This window comes from Streptopelia decaocto (genome assembly GCF_964273445.1).
Source record: "Streptopelia decaocto genome assembly, chromosome: 3".
Classification (NCBI taxonomy): Eukaryota; Metazoa; Chordata; class Aves; order Columbiformes; family Columbidae; genus Streptopelia; species Streptopelia decaocto.
The window spans coordinates 73,842,177-73,863,275 of NC_138656.1; the positions used below are offsets into that span (position 1 = coordinate 73,842,177).

The 21,099-nt window shown below is 35.6% G+C and overlaps 1 protein-coding gene across 4 annotated transcripts in view; it reads right to left on the reverse strand.

Moving 5' to 3' along the window:
- The window catches only part of AFG1L (AFG1 like ATPase), a 69,567-nt gene that overhangs the window by 43,529 nt on the left and 4,939 nt on the right, over positions 1-21,099 (reverse strand). For 3 of the 4 annotated variants that reach the window (XM_082047233.1, XM_082047234.1, XM_082047231.1), the window contains exons 2-6: positions 19,304-19,527; positions 10,139-10,190; positions 9,407-9,508; positions 7,903-8,033; positions 2,510-2,609 (exon numbers count right to left, since the gene is read on the reverse strand). In XM_082047233.1, the coding sequence (XP_081903359.1) occupies positions 2,510-2,609; positions 7,903-8,033; positions 9,407-9,508; positions 10,139-10,190; positions 19,304-19,527 (609 nt within the window). The remainder of the gene's footprint in view (positions 1-2,509; positions 2,610-7,902; positions 8,034-9,406; positions 9,509-10,138; positions 10,191-19,303; positions 19,528-21,099) is intronic. The other variant, XM_082047232.1, reaches the window with a different exon arrangement.

The following is a 21,099-nucleotide window of genomic DNA, read 5'->3' on the forward strand; positions in this document are numbered from 1 at the left end:
TAGAATAAAAAATACACTATTCGAGTTTAAAAGGTTAGTATCATTCTTGTTCAGTGTACTGTGGTATACTTTATCTTCTAGCAATTCTACTGTGTACACTCCCTTTCAAAAGTCAAAAAAAGGGTCAACCCTAAGGGAAAATAAAGGCCAAAAAAAAAAAAAAATCAATTAGTATGTCAACCTATGCAAACTTGCTAAAAATACAACTGAGTTAAAAAAAAAAATCAGAATGTTACATAACAAAATGCAAATCTGCCCTCAAATAAAAGATGCTGTAAAACAAAATGCAAACCAGCATTTTATATCTTATTTATCCCTATAGTTTATACAGCATGAAGTCGTCTTCTCTGGAACCTATTCAATCATCCAACATGCCATTACTTATACTGCATGATGGGCTGCACTTTTTCATTACTATTGGGAAGCCTTATAAGAAGTCAGTACAGCACCTATGACTAACAGGAGGAATAAATAAAAGAATACAGATAACTGGCGAAGGTGTCACCAAAATTCCCTGAGAAGACCATGCCAGGTTATTAATACCACCTATATTCCCCGTAATGCCTGAAGGCTACAACTAGGTTAAAGCTTTTATGCTCTACCAACACCTCATGGTGGACAGAAGATCCAGTATGCATGAGGAGCCAACAGGACACCTACACAACGGTTTTCACAAAACGGGATATGTACACAGAAACATTTAGGAAAATTATCAGTGAAGGTGATTCTGCATGCTAATTACTAACAGAATTGTATGAAGCCATGTATCACTTTCATTCATTACTCTGCACATCATGATAGCTACATGTATGGTAAAACAGCAACCAGTTCATATTTACTTGCAAAAATTAGTGAACGTATAACAGTACTATAAGACAGCTACTTCTGTTAGTTCTTCTAGTTAATAAGGCTGTGAGTTTTGAATAATGTCTCTGTTTTGTGAGAATGAGAAAAAAAACATTAATTTTGGCCGAGAAACAAACCCAGGATTCCTTGAACACTCCACCTCAATATTTCCCTTCATATTCTGCTGAAGCAGAAGTTTAACATGGTTAAGAGTATCACTAATGGTCATCAAGTAGGTACAGCTGCTCTCTAATGAAAAAGCCACTTTTCCAATTTGTATCCACAAGAAATGAACCTCTCAATTCAGTCTTAAAGCTGGATGCAGCACACTGCACTGACCCAACTCTCTTTCCCACAGGAGGATTTCAGACATGCTGTGATCAGGCACGTGCAGTGGGAAGGGAAGAAGAGACAGGCAGTGACCAGCATCTGGCTGCACCACAGCTCAGTTCTGGAGACGCCGTTCTTGACATTCTCCGTGGGGCAGCTAGTACAAGTGGATGTCTTTCAGGTTGACACAGTGACTTAATATGTATTACATAAACCCATATGACGATAATGGTCACAGATTGACATCTCAGTTTAAGATGTGGGATACGATCCCCGGGTTGTAATAAAAAACTCTCCTGAACTTCAAAAAGTGGCACTTCAAAAAACACAAGGATGCTCCCCAACTGAGTAAGGTACCAGCATCCAGCTTATCTGTAGTGAACCTGGCTACAGGAGTTATGATTTCATCTTGCTTGCTCAAGCAAGTAAAAGAAACCATCAGGAATTTGTTTCCACCTCTAGGAAGAATATTTGAGTATTTTTTCCCCTCAGATAAAATGCATTGTAAATAGTTAGTCATCCTCTTCTACTCAATTAGTTTGGGCAGAAAAATTAACCAGTATTTACAGTTAATATTGTGACTCTTAAGGAATTTTTGCGAACATCTGAAATTAATCAATCTAAAGTGTCATAAAAATTGCATAGAAATTATGCAGTATGCTAACAGATAATGTTGCGCACATTTTTCTCCTCTACAAAAAAATGACAATTGCTGCTTGGTTAAAACCCATACAGATTTGGGGACTTTGTAGAAGGATGTACCTAGCTAGTCACTCTCTATCTAAAAATATTGTTAGAAATGGAAACAACTCTCCACCTAAACAATATCCAATGCATGACCTCAAACCAAGCTGTGACAATGGCATCTTGATAAGGGGTTCTCTTTTGAGCTGGTGGATCGAGTCTGGAAGTCTCCAAGTTAGAAACCAGGAAGCAATGTACTTCCATTCCCCCTTTCTTCTGCAGAATATGATCGTTTCCTATCCTAGAACACATTTAAACCAGAGGCAGTATTGCACCCCTCCTCAACTCCCCTGTCCTCAAATACCTTCCCACTGGTTCGGATAGAGTAGAGAATATCAGCAAACACACAAGGATCTGGGAGGAGATGGGAAGAGGAACACCTTGAGTTTGGGAGAAGAGAGGGGTAAGACTTAGCAAAAACCCTTTCTTTCTTAAAAACACAAAAAAATGGGACGAATTGGAATATCTCAGGTTCTTGAAGACTCGAGAGTTTATTAGTATTAAATACCATATGATTTTAATATAATGAATCTCAGTATCTTACAAAACAATTGTATTTGGATAATACTAGTCGCATGTTTGTTTTTACCTTCTGGCGGCCTGTTAGATGTTGCCACAACGACAACCCCATTTTGGAACAGATTTTCAAAAAGCTGCTTCAGAATCATGGCATCAGCAATGTCAGTGACCTGCAGAAGACAACACATTTGTTTAATCTTGCTTTCAGCTTCTGCTGCAATAGATCCATGAGTGGCTTTGTAGCTAGGAAAAATGCTTGTTAGTGAAAGCCATGGAGAAAGATTCTAATTATTGCTTGGTGAGAAAAAATAAAGGGGATAATTAATAAGCAGTGAATACGCCACAGTCTTTCAAAACTTGCCTGCTCTTTATTGCCGAACTCCACCATTTCTTTACTGATTGCTAAATGATTCCATGTTAACTTCTATAATAGAACTACAGGTGGGAGACACAGAAAACAGACCTAAACATTTAGGAGACCTAATTAATTAGAAACACATGGTAAAAAACACAAGACAGAAAGAAAATACACATCGGCTGTTTTACATTTCTATTACCTTTGAAGCAAAGGTTTGCAGAGGTGAATTTAAATGGTTATGGGACTTCAGAAATAAAGACAAGTAGCCAACTATACATAATCAGCTGCTGTTGAAAATAGAATGATATGACATAGATACTATTGTGTGATTGTTGCAAAAAACAATTCAACAGATGGCCCATCACAAAAATAAGCAATTTCATTGTTCTTTTTAAGTGCCTTCTATTACTGTCCATGAATAATCAAAAGGCACGGCAGTCACTTCCAGCACAGACAGCCTCTTCTAACCTTCAGGCACAAAACAGAAAGGAAAAATAAAAATGGACGGGACAAGTGATACTGGGAAAATAAAATTTTTAAAAGGCTAAAAAATAAGCTATAAAGTAAAAGTTCTTTAAATATTGAAGTTTAGCTTAACAAACTTGCTTTACAGTACCAAGAAATAAAAGGAAAGAGAGAGCAAATTAACAAATGTAATAATTTTTTTCTGAATAAAGCCCATTGTTACAACAGCAATTTATACTTTTACAGGAGTTTGCCAGCTGAGATCAGCAATCCTAATAAGTAAACATCTTTATTTGTTACATTTGTTTCTCCTGCGTTCACTTTGACTATTAGACACTTGTTGCATTTTGACTTACCAAAACAGCCCCCAATTCTGAGGAAATAAAATGGTATGGTATGCACACTCATTACACAGCAGATTGACAGGCTGCGATGCTTTCACTAGTTTAGCTGTGTATGTTGTGATGGCAATACATCTAGACAAAAACTTCAACCAGTATAATTTTACTCCACCACCATCGCACTCCCCATCATCTCCCCATTTCTAAATGTCCTTTCTGGGCAGCAAAAAAATGTAATTCTACACTAGAGACAGTAAAAGATTTAAGTTACATTTCTGACAGCTAGTTTGGAAGCAATATTGTTTCTAAGGAAACATATGTAAACACCAGTTTCCTTGTTGCAAAGATTTATTCTAAGTAGCTCTATAAAATGCATTAATATGGATTTTTTTTTCCTTTTTCAAAGCCAAACTTTTACATAACCATTAAAACACCCCTCAGATTTGCACAACTCTGATCACTAAGATCTGATACTCCAACAAGCATGTAGTAATTCACTATTGTACTCTATGTCTAATGTATCTGCTTATGTGTCTACCTATCAATAATTTATTTCTTTTGAATACTAAAATTTAGGAACTTTCCCTGTTCCTAAAAAAACAAGACACACAAGGAATCAGTATACATGTGCCTTTTAGGAGTAAATGAATTTCCTGTATCATAAACCAAACCTCATAGCCAAGTTTTAAGAATGTATTACATAAATCATTTTGTTACAGACTTCTTTGTTTAAAAATACTGTAAGACATGATACCTTTAGAAAATAGGAATTAAACAATTAATGACATTCTCTTATTAATGAGAACTGTTATTTGATGTTGAATTCTGATGTTTTCAACTCCATTACAAAAAAAAAAACTAACTCTCGAAATGTCTGTCAAAAAGCAAGAGCCATTTTGAGAACTGGGATGCAAATATGAGTTATTTTATCTAATACAGCTTAGGAAAGACAGAAAATTGTTAAAAGGTAAAGCAGGTAGAAGACAGTAACTAAAGCATTGTCATTTTTCATGTTTTTACTATATCCAGAATACATTGCAACAGGAAACAAAAGCAAAGGCTACAAATTACCAATATGGAGAGCCTGCTAATGGAGAGAATTGAGAAATTTCATTAGCATTTAGGAGAAAAGATTTATTTTATGACCTAGTGCTGCTTTCCATTATGACTCACTCACTCAAAAAAAGAAAAAAAAAAACACCAGAAAAAAACACTAGACTAATAGTTAATTTACATGTGTAAGTGCCTGAGACTCAGTCATCCACTGATTGGTACAGTTCCACGTAATGAATGACAAACATAAGCATGTATTATCAGTAATTAGTATAAGCACAAAAATAAGAACCTAATTTTTGTTAGAGGCTTTTAATAGCATGCAGGTTAGTAAAAACTACTTAAATTGTAGTTTGCTTTAAGTCCAAGTGGTACCAGTGGTATATGTAAAGACTAACGCTGTATGATCATCCAGCTTACCAAGAAGCACAGATTCTGTTTTCATTATCAATACTAACATAGGTTACAGTCACATGCCAAAATTAGACTAATTACCTGTGGATAGTTATTTGATCGCTAAACAATAACTAGCCTCTCTCTTTATTGGCCAACCTCTGTGTTCTGAAACATTAAAATTATAATTACAAATGGATTATTAATAATTCTAGGGTTTTTCTTCAAAATGAGGACACATTTTTAGAATGGCTTAAAACTTTCATTATTTTAAAAAAGGCTTTAATATTTACAGTAAACTGTATGACAAAGATCAATAAGAAGTAGCAATGCTTTAATAGCCAAGAGCCTGTGGCTCAGGAAAATGCTGGTGAAAAAATCTGCTTCAGAATGAGTAAAGTCGGAAGCTTAGTGCCATCACTAAGGTCCTGGCTATCACACAGTATTTACAAAAAGAAGCATTTAAGACATAGTAATTATTTTTTAATACAATAGTTTGGAACACACAAAAATACATTTAGAAATACTAGAATATTTTTCCACATCAATTAGTCACTGGTCCTCTGATTCAACAGTTCTCTAGGCTTCCCAGGAACATTCACTTCAGAATACTTCCGTTTTGCTTTAGCCCACTGTCACCCCGGCAATGCTCTTATCTTTTGAAGTTCTGCACTTGGTCTCCTCTGAAATATGAGCATTAACATTACTGTTTGCTGCCCCTGTTACAGTCTCACTCCCCACGTATCTGAACTTCAGATAAATAAATATTTTCATTTTAGTCTCTTTTTTTTTTTTACCAATGGGTATTTGAAAGCAACCTGAAGCGTTTCAAGAAAATCTCATGAGTTTTCTGATATTTGCTCCACACACAACTGTTTTGCCAAAGTAGTACAGAGCCAGTTTGACTTTCCATCTGTCCAAACAGACAGTAGCTTTGCCTGCAAGTCAGAGCAGTGTATGTTCTGAGTCTCCAGCTCTTTTGAGTTTCATTTTAACCTGGCAATACTTTAAATGAGTGAGTCAGGTTGCAGTGAAATGTAGCCCTTATCTCCACTAAGGAAATAAGCTACAAACATCCTGAATTAGATATGGCTCCTTATTATCAATGTTAATTATGTCAGCACATGAACTGCTCTTCCAGTCACTGTACTACTTTATGACTATTTAAGCAGATGTCTTATCCCAAATTCAGTGCTTCCTGAAAAATTTCAGAAAGCTGGGACTCCTCTACAGTAGGCAAAGCCTGCGTAGCACTCCATGCTACAGAAAACCAGTCAAGAAATCCAGTTATTGAGAAATCTGTGAATTTAGGACATTAGTATACCCAGAACAAGTAGATTTTAAAAATCCACATAAGAATGTGAAGTCCTAGATACGCGTTTTAAAGTACTGGGTGTTTCAAAACGACAGACCCGATTTGAAATCGCTGTATATTTGAAATTGGGTCCATCTTTTTGAAACACCTGGTATACTTCTTGTATTACTTTCCCAACTGTGACCCACCAACAAACCAGGTGATTTTTACAACTAGAAGTGATTGATGTACCTCAAGCAAGTCAGCAGGGGGAGCAGGCAATCAATGTGGAAACAAAAAATACCAGCTTCTCCCTTTAGCGTGTGGAAACATGACAGTCTGGAAACACAGCAGCACTAGGATATGAAAGCAGTGGGGATTTTTTTATACAGAAAAGCAGGTATTTACACTAATGCATGGTACAGCACATATGCCTCCTTCTATCATTTGAGCATTTGATAACACGACAGTTAACGTTCCTCCTTGCCCTCTCCAAATCTTCTCATCTCTTCATAGCATAAACACAACTGTTTCTGCGTTTAGATTTTATACTGCAAGTTTTGGAAGCTCAGCATTCACGTTCACTACAGAAAGCCCAATTTAATGATCAAACAGCAGCAAGTGCAATGACACCACACATTCTGAAACCACAGATCAAATGACTACACCTTGTTGAAAAATGCAAAAGTAACTTAAAACAAAAACACCTACTACTGTACAGCCACAAAAATCCCCTCCAGGCAAGCTGATCATAAACTGGATATTTTCTCAGGTGCACAGGCTCATAAAATAATAGCTAGGTGATATAAATTGCTCTATTTCAGTAATGTATTAATTTAAGAACATAACACAGACAATTTACACTTCATGGATTATTCTTTTACTATTGGTGTTTTGAGGACTAACACAGATTTGTTCTTTTCTTGCTCTGGATTTTCTGAGGCAAAAAAATCTCAGCTGATTAGTGTTGCCAAATACCTCTAGCCTCTCTCCCAGAAATGTTTATAAAACAATTCCACACGTAAATAAAGTTTCTTAAACTCTTAGCCACGTTAATATAATCTGGCACTGACACGCTAAAGGCCCCAATAACTCTAGAAAAGGATTTAGGTTGAATTTGATATGTTATATCCATTGTCCTTTCCATGAGACAATTCTGTTGCATTATATGAACTACCGCAAAAACCTGGCATGCAAAGCAAGCATCAGGCGACTGCTCTCCTGGGCACTGTAGAGACCCAGAACAGGATGATGGTTCCTGCCCTGCAGGACTCATGAGCCTCTCACCAAACTCTAATACCCCCTTGTATGGACAGTAACAAGACTGGTAAATGAAAACACTATTAATGGACTTACACCACCAACTTGCATCTTATCTCCTGGAAGAAAAAAACCACACCATCTTCAAAATTGTGAAATAACTGCTACTATTCTAATACAGTTCACAACTGACCAGTGATTCAACAATTATATTAGCAGTAGGAAGAGTCACATTTTGAGATTAAAAGTAATTTTTTGAATTTTCCCTTGAAGCAAATAAGTAATCACTGACTTCTTACCTGAAATTCATCAAAACATAGGAGAGCAGCCTCTTCACTTATTTCCTCTGCTACTGGTGCAATTGGGTCATATGATTTGGCCATAAATCCTGCTTTTCTTTTCGGCAAGTTCTGCTTAAGGCGATGTATTCCTGAGTTGGAAAAAAAATGAAACAAAATAACAATTTTTTCTTTTTCTAAGATGAGGAGAACAAAATTATTTAGCTACGAAATAAAAAGTAACCCAGTGCAGTCAAAATCAGAAAGATTCAAACTTAGACCAGTTTCAAGGGGGCAAAAGAGTTTTCAGCTGCATCCAGGCAACTATTAAAAGCTAATCGATTCTGTTATTCGTATTTTCTTGTTTAAAAATATGCATAAACAAATATAAAAGAACCCTTGAATGCTACTATCAAACACCTACGCTTTATTAAAAAAAAAATGATATAAATAAGTTTTATCTTGCTCCAATTCATGACCTTAGTTTCAGTTTCACTTTGTAATTTGTCATTTTCTGTCCTAATCTTCTCTCTGAGTATGAAAGACCCTTACGGTGTTTACAAATCAATGGCACAGTTCTGTGTATTGCATGCTCTCATATGTAGAATGCATTTAGTTAACTCAGACACAGCAACACAATTATATTTTAAAATGTAAAGATTATTATACTGACACAAAGTAAGATTATTGCACGCAAATTTCACTGTCTCATGGATTGTATTCCATCTGCCTATAAACACCCCAAAAACAAAGATCCTACAGTAAGAAGCTACCTTTGCTAAGTGCAAATAACAAGAAATACAAGCAGAAAATCTCAAGTGACTCAACGATGACAGAAATGAGGGCACTAAAAGTGGCAGAATTTGTTTGCACAGATAAAAGCTTCCCAAGAAAAATGTAGCTGTCACAATACTTGTAAATTACACTATTAACAATTTCACAGTATTTCAAGGTCATACAATTTAGAAACAGAGGCAAATTTTAACATACCTAAAACAGTATTGCCATCAAAATGAAATGACTTATTCATTCTGTTAGAAAATTTTCTGTAACTTAGGATGAACTTCCTTCTATTATTTTTTTCCTCCAAATTACTGAAAGTATTACTAAGTAATAGTTCTCATTCTCCTTCACATTTATACCTGATTTAGTTTTTGCTTATTCAAAATGCAGATTGAATTTAACCTTTACTGTTTCAGTTTTAGCAGTTGCCTTCTTCAGACTGTGTGTAAGCTAATTGGTAACCAGAGAACATTTAGTTAAGGATTTAATCCTAAATATACACCCAAGTTTTCTATACAATCAGGTATACAGAATCTTTAAGAAGAGATACTTAAGAAATAACACACAATTAATAGGTACTCTGGTATGACAGACAATGCCAAAAATCCTATGACTTCTCTCCTATTTTTTACTTTTTTTTGCTTAAATACTTAAAGTTACCTTGATACCCATGAATGAGACAGATTTTTTCACAGATACCGTATTTTATAAAATTCATGTGAATATCTGTGTCTGCACTTACTCTGGTGTACATCTAGCATGAAGCCATGAAAATGGACTCTCTTTTTCCTTTCTACTTCTAAGTGAGAATAGAACATGTCCATCACCATTGTCTTTCCTGTGCCTTCAAATAAAAGACAAGAAAACCCCACCCAACAGGTAGTTAGTTTAAGAACAGTATGTACTGATTACAATAGTGATTGTTCATTAGCTTTGAACTAATGAAACTATACTCTTTCACAGAATAAGTACAAGATCAGGCTGTTTGCAAAGAACAGTTATATTTTCTATTCAAAAACCTGGAACAACTGCATTTTTATTTTTCTGTTTTAAAATTTTGATCCATATAGAGATAGCACAAAGGTTGCACAAATGGCTCCATATGCATCTGGAAAACATCCTCAGTATTCCCTCTTGAAAAGTATATTTTCATGCTGCATTGCTGCAGTTAGAATACATAAATTCTCTCTATGACCCCCTCAATTACTTCCCAAATTCTTAAAGTACATTCTTAAATACTAGTGAGTGGGTAATGTTGGAAAAAACTATAAATTGTAATGTAGTTCAATCCAACAGCTTCCAGAATTCAGAGTGCAATTGTATTAAATACCATCGTAATGTGGAAGAAAACTAATTCTGGAAAACTCATCAAAGCAATAATGCTACATAAACATGAAGCTTTAAGACACTTCAGTATTTGAATAAACACGCATTTAGAGAAAATTCCATTGGAATTGATGCAGCTGAAACTTACCAACATCTCCATAGACATAAAGACCTTTTGGAGGTTTGTTTTTTGCAAAAAGCTGCAAATCAAGAGAAGAGGAATAAATACGAATTTAGGGTAAAACAACAGCAAGCATATTGCTGTGGTAAAGTAAGAAAGTAGCTACATTTAACCATCAAAGTAGCCCTTGCTAGCAAAGTGTAAACTTGAATAAATCATTAGCTCAAACCAGTAAGTAATCTTACATACATGCAGGGTTTAGGGGCTTTTTTAGATCATCATGAAAATACCCCCCAACCCCAGATCTAGCACACATGCTTTTTTACCAGAAGACATTAAAAAAAATTATTAAATGTTTCCCAATCCATCATAATAAAAACAAACCCTTTCCTTCATTAAGCCATTTAAACAAATAGTTCTAGGAAAAATGAATTAAACAGTATCATAGTATTCATAGATATATACTCTCTGTATACGTATTAAAGCAGCTCCACTCAAGATATAAACCTTTAGCATATAGAAAATCAGTGTTGCAAAGCCAGTGAGCATAGGAGATCCCCTTCCTCCCCACTTCGAATCCTCAATGCAGAATTATCTCTGTTCTAAACATTATTAAAATCAATAGAGTCACAGTAAAAATATGTACCGATATACATGCGAGTGTTTGTTTATATACATATATATACATGTTAAAAGGTTATTTTCAAACTATGCCTTTTATTAATCATTTTTTCAACTGAGTTATGTTTATCTTGAATGAATACTGCTTAAGAATTTTTAATCACTTAACATTAATCAAGACATACATTACGACACCTGATGGTTTATTCTATTTCACCCAAATGGATATTTTAATGGGAAAACTTGCAATAACACCAAGACTTTAAATTTGAAACAGTTCTCCTCCCTCCCCAATATTGTGCATAGACACTTCCAAATTTAATTTTAAAAAGGAACTGTTTCTAAAAAACTGGAAATCTTAACACAATTCTCATCAAATCCATGAACTTGAATTGATATCCACAAAAACACTGCAGAAGAGTATTTGGTTGTCTTAAAGTGCTGTGCTTTCAGAGTTCTATGAGCTGAGCCAAAACAGCAGAAAATTAAAATTGCAACCCTGTGGACTCATTTGGAGCTTGGTAATTGCTGAACAACTTGAATCTAAAGCACTTTTCAAAATACAGTGCCATGTTAAAGAAGTGGAGGAGTCAGCAGCAAAACACTAATTAAACATGAAAGAAAATATATGACCAAAACATAGACAGATAATGTATCGAGTCTATAGTACCAGTTTATTCAGAAAATATGCAAGCATAGCTCTTATATAAGACTCGCTTATAGAATTAATTTAGAGCTATATTAATAAGATAATAAAAAATTTATATCATCAACCTGTGGCTGAACAGGGTTTCAGATGTTCTGAGGCCGTTCCATTAACAGACAAGGCTGCAACTATTTGCTAGTCGTTTGAAAGCACCGCAAGACAATTTAATTGACAAACATTTTTCAGTGTGTACTTTAAGACCTTGTGCTCATTAAAACTACTGACATTCAAAGTTACACAGCAAAGAAAGGAGAAACGGAAAAAATCCAAATTAGAGAGACATTCATAAGAATTGTTTTATTTTTAATTTGAGATTAACACATAATTTCAACAATATAAAACACTATCACGTTAAATTTATTACATAAAAAGGCTATATTAATGTGATTTGCAGTTTCACAAGGAATGACACAAAGCTAGGAAAACAAATCAATGTTTAGAGTACTTCCTTACCTGTCTTTGTAAGGTTATACAAACAAGTAGCAATGCCTACATTTTAATACCATTTTTTTCATTTTAAAGTGTTCATTAATTACATTTAACCACTATGAAGTTCATCTTTTTAGGCATACTTCATTCTTACTCCAATTATTACCATTTCTAGAAGACTTGTTACAGAGAAAGGTTGGGTTGGGGGGGGCATGGTGTGGGGGGTTTTTTGCAACTTCTGGCTGAGGTGTTTTATTTGGTGAAGACAACAATTTTTGAGTGATATCTAATTGCCAAAAAAAACACCAAGGTATAGATACTGTGGCAGACCCAAACATCTGTTGAAGCTGATCATCTCTAAAAGCAGAAAAACTCTAATCCTGTTTGGGCAATTGAAGTATTTTACATGAACTTCTGCCAGAAGTGACACTATTGATACTTTTAGGATACTCACTTCCCCAGTCAGGTTTTGCATAAAACTAATAATTATTTTTATATATTCTTGGGTTGTTCTGTTGTTGTTTATTTTGTTTTAACATTTATTTTTAAAAAGTAAACTCAATCAGTAGACTTTAAATATTGCAAATCACAAGCTATTCTGCGTAAACATAAAACAGATTTTTTTTTTTTTTTTTTTATTATTCTCATGCATCTTCTGAAGACTGGAAGTTGTATACGAAAAAGAGCAACTTCTACTAGTATTTGTGATAAAATCCAATCAGTTCTGTTGGTTCACCTTAGCACACAACAAGCAGCCAGACAAGAGCACTATGTGGAGACAAAGAAAGCTCAAGACTGATCTTGGTTCTATTGAAACACACTGCAAAAGAACAAGATGGGGGGAAGATCTAACACAGATCACCATTCCGTTACCCTAAAATAAGAGTAGTCTTGTTTAGTTCAGGGAGGGAAGGAAGAAAAGTGGGAGACGTAGGAAGACAAACTAAATGCATGAGCTTCTCCCTGCCCCTCACTTCTATATTACCCTGAGGCGTATTTGTGGCCTCAGTAAAATTATGTTCATTTCATTGACAACAAATTTGCTTTTACAACCATGAAAAGATCTAAGGATGTTAAAGATAATACTTAAAATGTACAAATCAAAAAATAATAAGGGAAACACAAAATTTGAAGGGGAGAATTTATAAATCTTTAAACGTATATGTATAAATTTTGACACCACACATGTCAAATCCCTTCAGTCCTCCAAGTTTCTTAATTCTCATAACATTATTTACAATAACTCAGGCATAATTTGAGTGCCTCACTGAGTTTCATTATCATCAGGACATGCTACAGAAGGAAACTTTTCTCCTTTTATAGATCTGTTGACTTACAGACTCTTCTTTGAAAATCATTCACATGCTATAATATTACAGTTCCACAAGAAGACACACACATCAGCATCCCCAGATGCACAGAATTCTCTATTACAAAAATGTTTTACACATTTCTGTTTCAAAACTGCATGTTGATTCTATCATGTCAATGTTTTCTTTTTCATTTAAACTTCAATCAACCAACATCCTACCTCATCTAAGGAATTACTATATATTGGCCAAAACATCTCCTTCATTCTGACAATTGCCTACTCTTTCTTAAATATCTTGAGTTACGTACAACATCTTCCCACCTTCTCCCATACTCCCTGCCTCAGACACCAGAAGCAAGCAACTCATTTCCTGGGAATATTTAAACACTCACTGAAGAAACTTTTAGGTGAAAATACATGTCAACAACTAAGGTGGTTAATTAAAATACGCAAAATTCAAGAGACAAGTCTCCAAACAGCAGATTTTCTTTCAAACGCTAACAAAACTGCCTCCCTCTCCCACTCTTTCAGACCTCCTTTTTGGTTGCTGTTGTAGCTGAAGACATTTTCAAGGTCTTGAATGGTGTTTACTATCGTTCATACCTCTTTTCAAAACATGACCTCACTTATAATTGAGCTTATTTCAAGTCATTAGTACAGCAACTCAAGAACTCTTATGATGTCCCAATTGGTATTATTTTGAAAAGCTGGAGATCTGAAACGTCTATGCAAACTCTTACGGCCTTGAACTTCAATTCAGAGGATCTCAAAATATCTCACCATACAAGGCCATGCTTTCACCAAGTTGAAGATCAAAGTCATTGTTTAAATTTGAGTAATAATTTTCAAAAACAGAAGCCTGCTTGGTTTGCAGCAGGACTAATTGTTTTCTCCCCTCAAATTCATTCTAAGCCAATGCCCCCAAAACCCTACATCGTAAAACATATATAGCTTTATTATCACAAAGGAAATGGCTGGTGTCGTGGTTCCCTGCCCCCCCAAACTATTAATTTCAGAAAGCTTTGGCCTGTGAGGTAATGCAAGGCTCTCAGATAAACACTGAAATGCTTCTATTGTACCTGATATAAATATTTGTTCCCCAATCCTACTTTTAACATATTTTCAGCAAAGAAAACTATTTAGATAGAAAGTGACAAATGAAGAACTAAAACCAAAGGAGACCATTCTTGTAATGGTTCAGAAGTATAAGTTTCTATTTCTGAAATAACTGTTATTTTAGAATAGGCTTCTGCAATTCTATCACAGAATAAATCAGGCAATAAAATAAGGAATATCAGACTATAGAAGAGACTGACACAGAGAAAGGTGCCTCTCTCTCTTCTCCCCCCTTTTCTTCACTGTAACCTCTCAACCACATTCTCTTCAATGACAGAGCCAGGAAAAATGAACATGCTTGAAATGCCAAGCACCACTATTTTTTATTTCTAAAAAGCTGACAGTAGATTCTTTTCAATGCAGGAGATTTCATACTAAAAGTAGGCTAGGCAAGTTGCTGAGAAAGCATCCTGAGAAAGCAAAAGGTCAGTCTATAAACTACTATATGTAACTGATTAAAGTGTTTGACTTATTTCCAAAAGGTCCCCAAGTAAAGCCCTTAAATCATTTACAATACATTAATTTATTTCATTTTCATCTATTAAAACCCAGTAAGCACAAAACATTAAACAAAACCAATGCAAATCATTTTCTCATAAAAACAACTGTTAACATCTACGGTATAAGGTTTATCTTTTACTTCACAGCACATTCAAAGTTACAAAGTAGGAGTTCTTCATAGGAGAGGATTGCCAATGCGCTGTTCATGAACATGGGATTTACCTCTGCCCGCTATCACTTGTACCTCCTGGAGACATCTACCAGTTACATGAACTACTTCCACTCATAAGCCTACACAAATCCTACTAAAGCCAAGCCAACTCCAGAGTGCAGTACTTACCAGCTCTTCTTGGCATGAAGAGCCTTAGTTCTACTCTTCAAAACTGAACCAGGTCTGCCACAGCACCCCTACTCTGAAAGTCCATGATAGAAAAACATATATTTTGCTTACTTACAAAATTCCTTGACAGATGCAGACATATGAAAAGCATATGATGGCACTGTCTACAGCTGGTACTGTGCCGGACAGCTATGATTCTACCAACTACCTGTTCACAGCTGTGACTCCTATTATATGGAAAATCTTCATTAAAGATATTGATTACAACTTTGCTGAAGCAAAACCTGACCTGTATTAGAATTTAAACCATCTTTTATTTGGAAATGGAGCTATGTCTGAACTGGGACATAACTTCCTCAAAGATAGCAGAAGAGAAACAAATACATTATGACTTCTCCATCTTGAATCATTATCTGATTTAACTACACAAGCTATCAAGCTTTAATAGATTTAAACCAAACTCACTGTTCTCCTTCTTTTCTGGGGTTCTGATGTATGACATGGCAGCATAGTGCTCAACTTGGGTTATCAGTTGTTCTTAAGATTTCCAAAGAGAGAGCAAGCTCTAGAAGAAAAAGCTCAAACTGCAACAACACTTATCCCAATAACCAGTAGTTCTACAGCTGCTTTGCACTGATGGTGGCCTTAGTTCCCAGGTATCAGAGAGCTATTCAACGATTTTTAAAAGCTGGTTTAAAATGAAATGGAATTGAAGCAATGCTAAATGAAAGAGAGAAGCACTTTAAAGGAACTAGTGAAAACCACATTCTCAACCTTGAAAACGGCATTTGACTTTTTCCTTTTAAGAAAGTGTCAGTCAGTCTGGCTTTACTGCCATTAGCTTTGTTATACAGGGACAAAGTAGCATCACAATTTCCTAAACAGAGTAAGATTAGTATTTGTTCTTTGCAATAAAAACTTTCTTCCCTATTCGTGCTTCCCAACCAAAGAAACACTAAATAACAAAACCACATAATGCTTGATCTACAAAGCCATTACAAGACACCTGCTCTAACAACTCTAATGATTCAGGGCACCCCAGTTAACACAAGTCAGCTCTCAAAACTATTCTCAAAGGCAGTGCTTTAAGAACAGAATATCCAAATGCCAAAAACACTTTACCAGAAAAGATCAAAATGCTCTATCCCTCTGATCCTCAGGTTTGACCTCAGGTAAGACCAACACCTTCATAATAACATTTTTTCTAAAGAATAAAAATGAATAGAAGTCTGTCAGTGTGTCCAAAAGATAATGTAGGAGCAAGCCAGAAAACTGATTTCCTTTTAAGTGACTTCCTCTTTTACAGTCCAGGTACAGTGTCTAAAGACAATTTTGAAATAGTCAATGTAAAAGATTACAAGCCCAACGCCAACACTTAAAAAAGAAGCCCAGACAGACAAAAAAAAACATTTCACACGGAGCATCCTCAAGATACAGAACTTCGGCCTGCTAGACTACACTTACAGAAGCAGTTTGGCAAGCTGAATCCAGCTTCACCTCCCTGCACTCATGCAAAAACAGTTATCGTTTAGGCACGCTGCCATATTGCTTCGGATACCAAAGAAAAGCAGTAACCATTTTTGAAAGACTAAATTTCTGCTTTTTATTTTGTACTTCCCAAACTGAATCAGGAGGCTGGTTTAGACTCAAGAGTTGGCCTACAAAAGGATCAAGACAACATGGATCCCCAGGCACACACTCACATACAATATAAATAAATGTTTTAAAATAACATAAATATACTTTCAGAGTGTATCTGTCATGTTTACACTGTTTCTGTGTTTTCAATAGATTTTAATTAAAGAAATCCCCAAAGTAAAATATATGTGATGAGCTGACCCACCAGCCAGAACAGGCAAAAATATACCCCAAACCATTGTTTGGCTCCAATTCCCACATTAGAGTTAGAATCATTCAATGATTTAGGTTGACAGGGATCTCAGGGGATCACAGAGTCATATCCCCTGCTTAGGTTAATGGCTTTCAGAACAGAACTTCCAAAGACACAGTCATTGCCCTCTAGGATTGGTCTTGCCTTAGCATTGCTTCCCTGTACTTCCTCACTCTCATGTTTTTCCTTGCTGAGTGACTGACTTCTTCTGCTCCATGGAATTATTTCCCATTCAGGTTTCTTCTAATTGTACTCAAAAAAAAAAAAAAAAAAAAGAAAATAAAAGAGAAAAAAAAAAAAGGCAAAAAGCACTCCTTCCTAGATATCTAGTCTGCTTTTTTCCATCAGGAGGCAGGAAGACATTTACAATATTGTCAGTCAAGCATATGATTTGCAAATACATGATATCCAGCTACAAATATAAGTTTAAAGCATTTAAGGGATATTGGAGGCAGTTTGATAAGCAGGCAAATGTCCCAGTGCTCTGTACCGTGTTACACTTGCCTACTTGAAACAGGCACACTTAGTAGTATAACACAGTCCATTCACCGGTATAATACTTGTTCCCTATTTTTCTAATGCCTTAAAGCTAAAATACATCGTAAGAGCCTTGGAGTGGTAACTTGTCATTTGGTGACTAAAGAGCAAAGGACAGCATGTTATGTAGAGACACCTGAGCCCTGTAGCTTTGGGCTCCCCTGATCTCATGCTACATCATTGAGGCTTGGCATGCAAATGTGGTAACTTGGGGTTGTAACGGGAACTATCTGGTTTGGTAACAAGTCAAACAGATATTTAGATTTATGCCTATGAGATGAGGTGTGTTGCAGAACAGATGTTGAAAAAAGCCGATGTGGAGATTCACTAGCAGGATCTGCAGTTGACAGCATATATTCACTGTAAACGTAAAAGTTAACTTCTGACAAAAAATAAAAACAAAAGTGGTGCGAGAGAAAGAAAAATCAGAACACTCAGTGGCTGGCTGGGAGGAGCAGTGACAGCTTCCAGACATCCGCGGCTTAGGTGTAGGGAGATGTGTCTCCAGCACAGGCAGGAAAAATGAAGATGATGACAGCGATGAATATTTTGCCACGCTTTTTTCCCAGCACTATACTTCTATTATCATCAAACTCAGACAAACATCCTATTGTTGTTGTTTCCTCACCACCACATTTTAGACTTTCTGCTGACTGGAGTATGTTAATCAGGTTCAAATAAAGCATATTCACTGGTTGTTCAGCTTCTGTACACATCTATGATTGCCTAACATTTACCAAGCATTTAAATGACTATGATGGACTTTGCTGGGCACTATGTTTGGTTTTCTGGGATATAAACACAAATCTACAAAACAAGAGGCAAGGAAAGCTGAGGGGGAATTCTCACACCAGTTTGCTTCCCACAAGAAGCTGCCATAAAAACGCTATCAATATTTGCAGGTGCAAGGCCACAAGAGCAACAATCTGAGAATAACAGCATGATAACAAGACATAAAAAATACTGCCACGGAAGCTCTAGAAAACACTATGTCAACAACTTCAGGGACAAGTTACAGAGCTACAATAGAGCAGGCTATTAGCATTATTAACGCTAAGGCACTATGGTTCCCCAAGGCACTGAGCAACAGCAATATGCCTGAATTTTTGTTAATACTTCGAAAAGGAGCTGTAATGCCCTCCAAAACACAACTGGGATGCAGATCACACCTCTGACTTCTTTCCTTACCTCAGCTGGAGACTGAAAACACTGGAAAGAATGGATTTTCTTTTTAAAAAAAAGTCATACCTGACCTATAATGCTAATATAATTATTAATTATATTAGCAAAGCTAAATTGTTTAGCTTGGATTACTTAGACTCTGATGGCTAATTTCACTTAAATTCATGGAAGAACTGTTAGAACACAAAATCTCAGTGTTCAGCATGTGTAACCCAAACACACGTGTTATACCAGCACTAGTGAGTTAAAACCTAGTCTAGGCCCCTCTCTACTACAGCCAAATGACATTACGGGAAAGGCACACAATGGACACATCCAAAATCATATCAGATTTTCTTACAGAATTATTTCAATAATATTTAGTTTGGTTGTTTACAGAGTGCCACTGGAATTTTACAAACCAAAAAGAAAGGAAGGAGATCCAAACATGAACAATAACCTATCTGTAAAGACTCAGCTGCAAAAATGAGATTTATGTTAATGACAGAAACTTATGTACTTTAAGCACATTCTTCTGAGCAAACAGAAATGCAAAAAAAAATATTTCTAAATCTCACCTTTGAGAGAAGGTTTTTTGAACCAATACTGTAGCCTTTAAGGCTCTCGTGCAACTTCTGCAGGTGCTGCACAACTCTTCTTTGTTGCTCATCATTCCTCAGCTCTTCTTGCTTAATCAGAAAGTCATAATGTTCTAAAGGTCCATTGCAAACCAATAATGCTCTGGCGTTAGCATCTGTAGGAGTACCAGGGACTGTCTTCTCACCTGCCTGAGCTGTGTACGCTGTAAAATGAAAAGTATATTATTAATAGAGGAGTTTTGAAAAGCATCCTCTTACATTCATAAACACACATTCTTAACAGTTTACAGAAAAACATATATACATTACTTACCTATACAAACACTAGAGTATGTTACCCCATTTTTCATTAAATCAACTTTAACTTTAGCAGTAAACACCTCTAGTAGCATCTTTTACCATTTTTTATTAACAAGCACACATACTAAAAAGCTGAGAGTTGGTGAAATTTGGATGAGTTGTTGCAAGGGAAGTTTTGACTTTTTCCCTGCAAACTGGAGCAAAATCATTTAAAAATTCCAAAGTGCATTTCTCTGAATAGATTAGTCCTTTAGAGGGTGGTAGCTAAACTAGGCAGAAAGAATTTAAATGAGACAAACAAGAGACCAAAACAGGAGTTCAATGAGCAAGCTGAAAGAGTCAAAGACCAGACTAAGCAAGGCAAAAGCTGTGAAGCCCTGCAATGCCACAGCCTGCTCTGCTGGCATTGTCTTCTGCCTAGAAGAGATAGGACTATGCCCAAGCAGGAATTCTATTTATAAAAAAAAAAAAAAAAAAAAAAAAAAGTCAGAATTGCTAGACACAAAATAAGATATAATTAGGAAAGAACATTCAGGATTACAAAGGCAGCTGGCTAAATCAGTAATATCAGAAACTTAACTATGGAACACACTGAAAAGGTGTTTAATGTCTTCTTTGATTGCACCATCATTTAAAAGGTTAAGTATAATCGAGAGTAACACAATTTATAGCAATGATGAAATAAACAGATTTGAGTAGTAAAAATGCAATAGAAGCATACATTAATAAACCCTGTTTTATTCAATACCGATATAGTTCAACCTGGAACACACTTTTCAATTTTCAGATCATATTTCATAGAAGGTATGAGCTAAGTAGAAGAGTAGATGATACAAAGACTATTTGTTAAACAATGAGCCACAACCCACAGAGAAGTTGTAACAGGCACAAAAAGAGTTTAAAATTGTTATAAGAAACATAAAATTAGTATAGCTATAAAAGAGAAGGATAAAACTGAATAATTAAATCAAATTGTTTATTTATTGCAACTAACATATTTGTTTCTCCAGAACAAGAGTCACCATTTACATCTGTTCCAAATAATTGCATCAAATTCTCCCGCCCTGAAGGAACTGAGTTACTGCTATGAATTAAAAGTGATTATAATAGCTCATCCCTAGCTAAAGAGATCACATAAAGAAAGTTGAGTTTAAAGTCTGTTATTGCAAATATTTGACTAAAACATTTACAGAAGACTAAAGAAAAGCACATAGCTATCTCCGGATACACACAAGGTACTGAGAACATGAAATAAACTGTATTTATACAGTTACCTTAATAACTGCAATCAAGGCAGTGAAATCTACTAGCTACATTTATACAGTCCTAAAATAACATTTGGCCCTTTGAAGGCAACCATGAGGCTGATGTGGCCACTGGGGAAAATGAGTTTGACACTCCTGGTCTAGAAGCTGCAAAACTTTCATTGATGGGAAGTGAATTTTAAAAATAAGTTTGACAAAAATCTGTCAGAA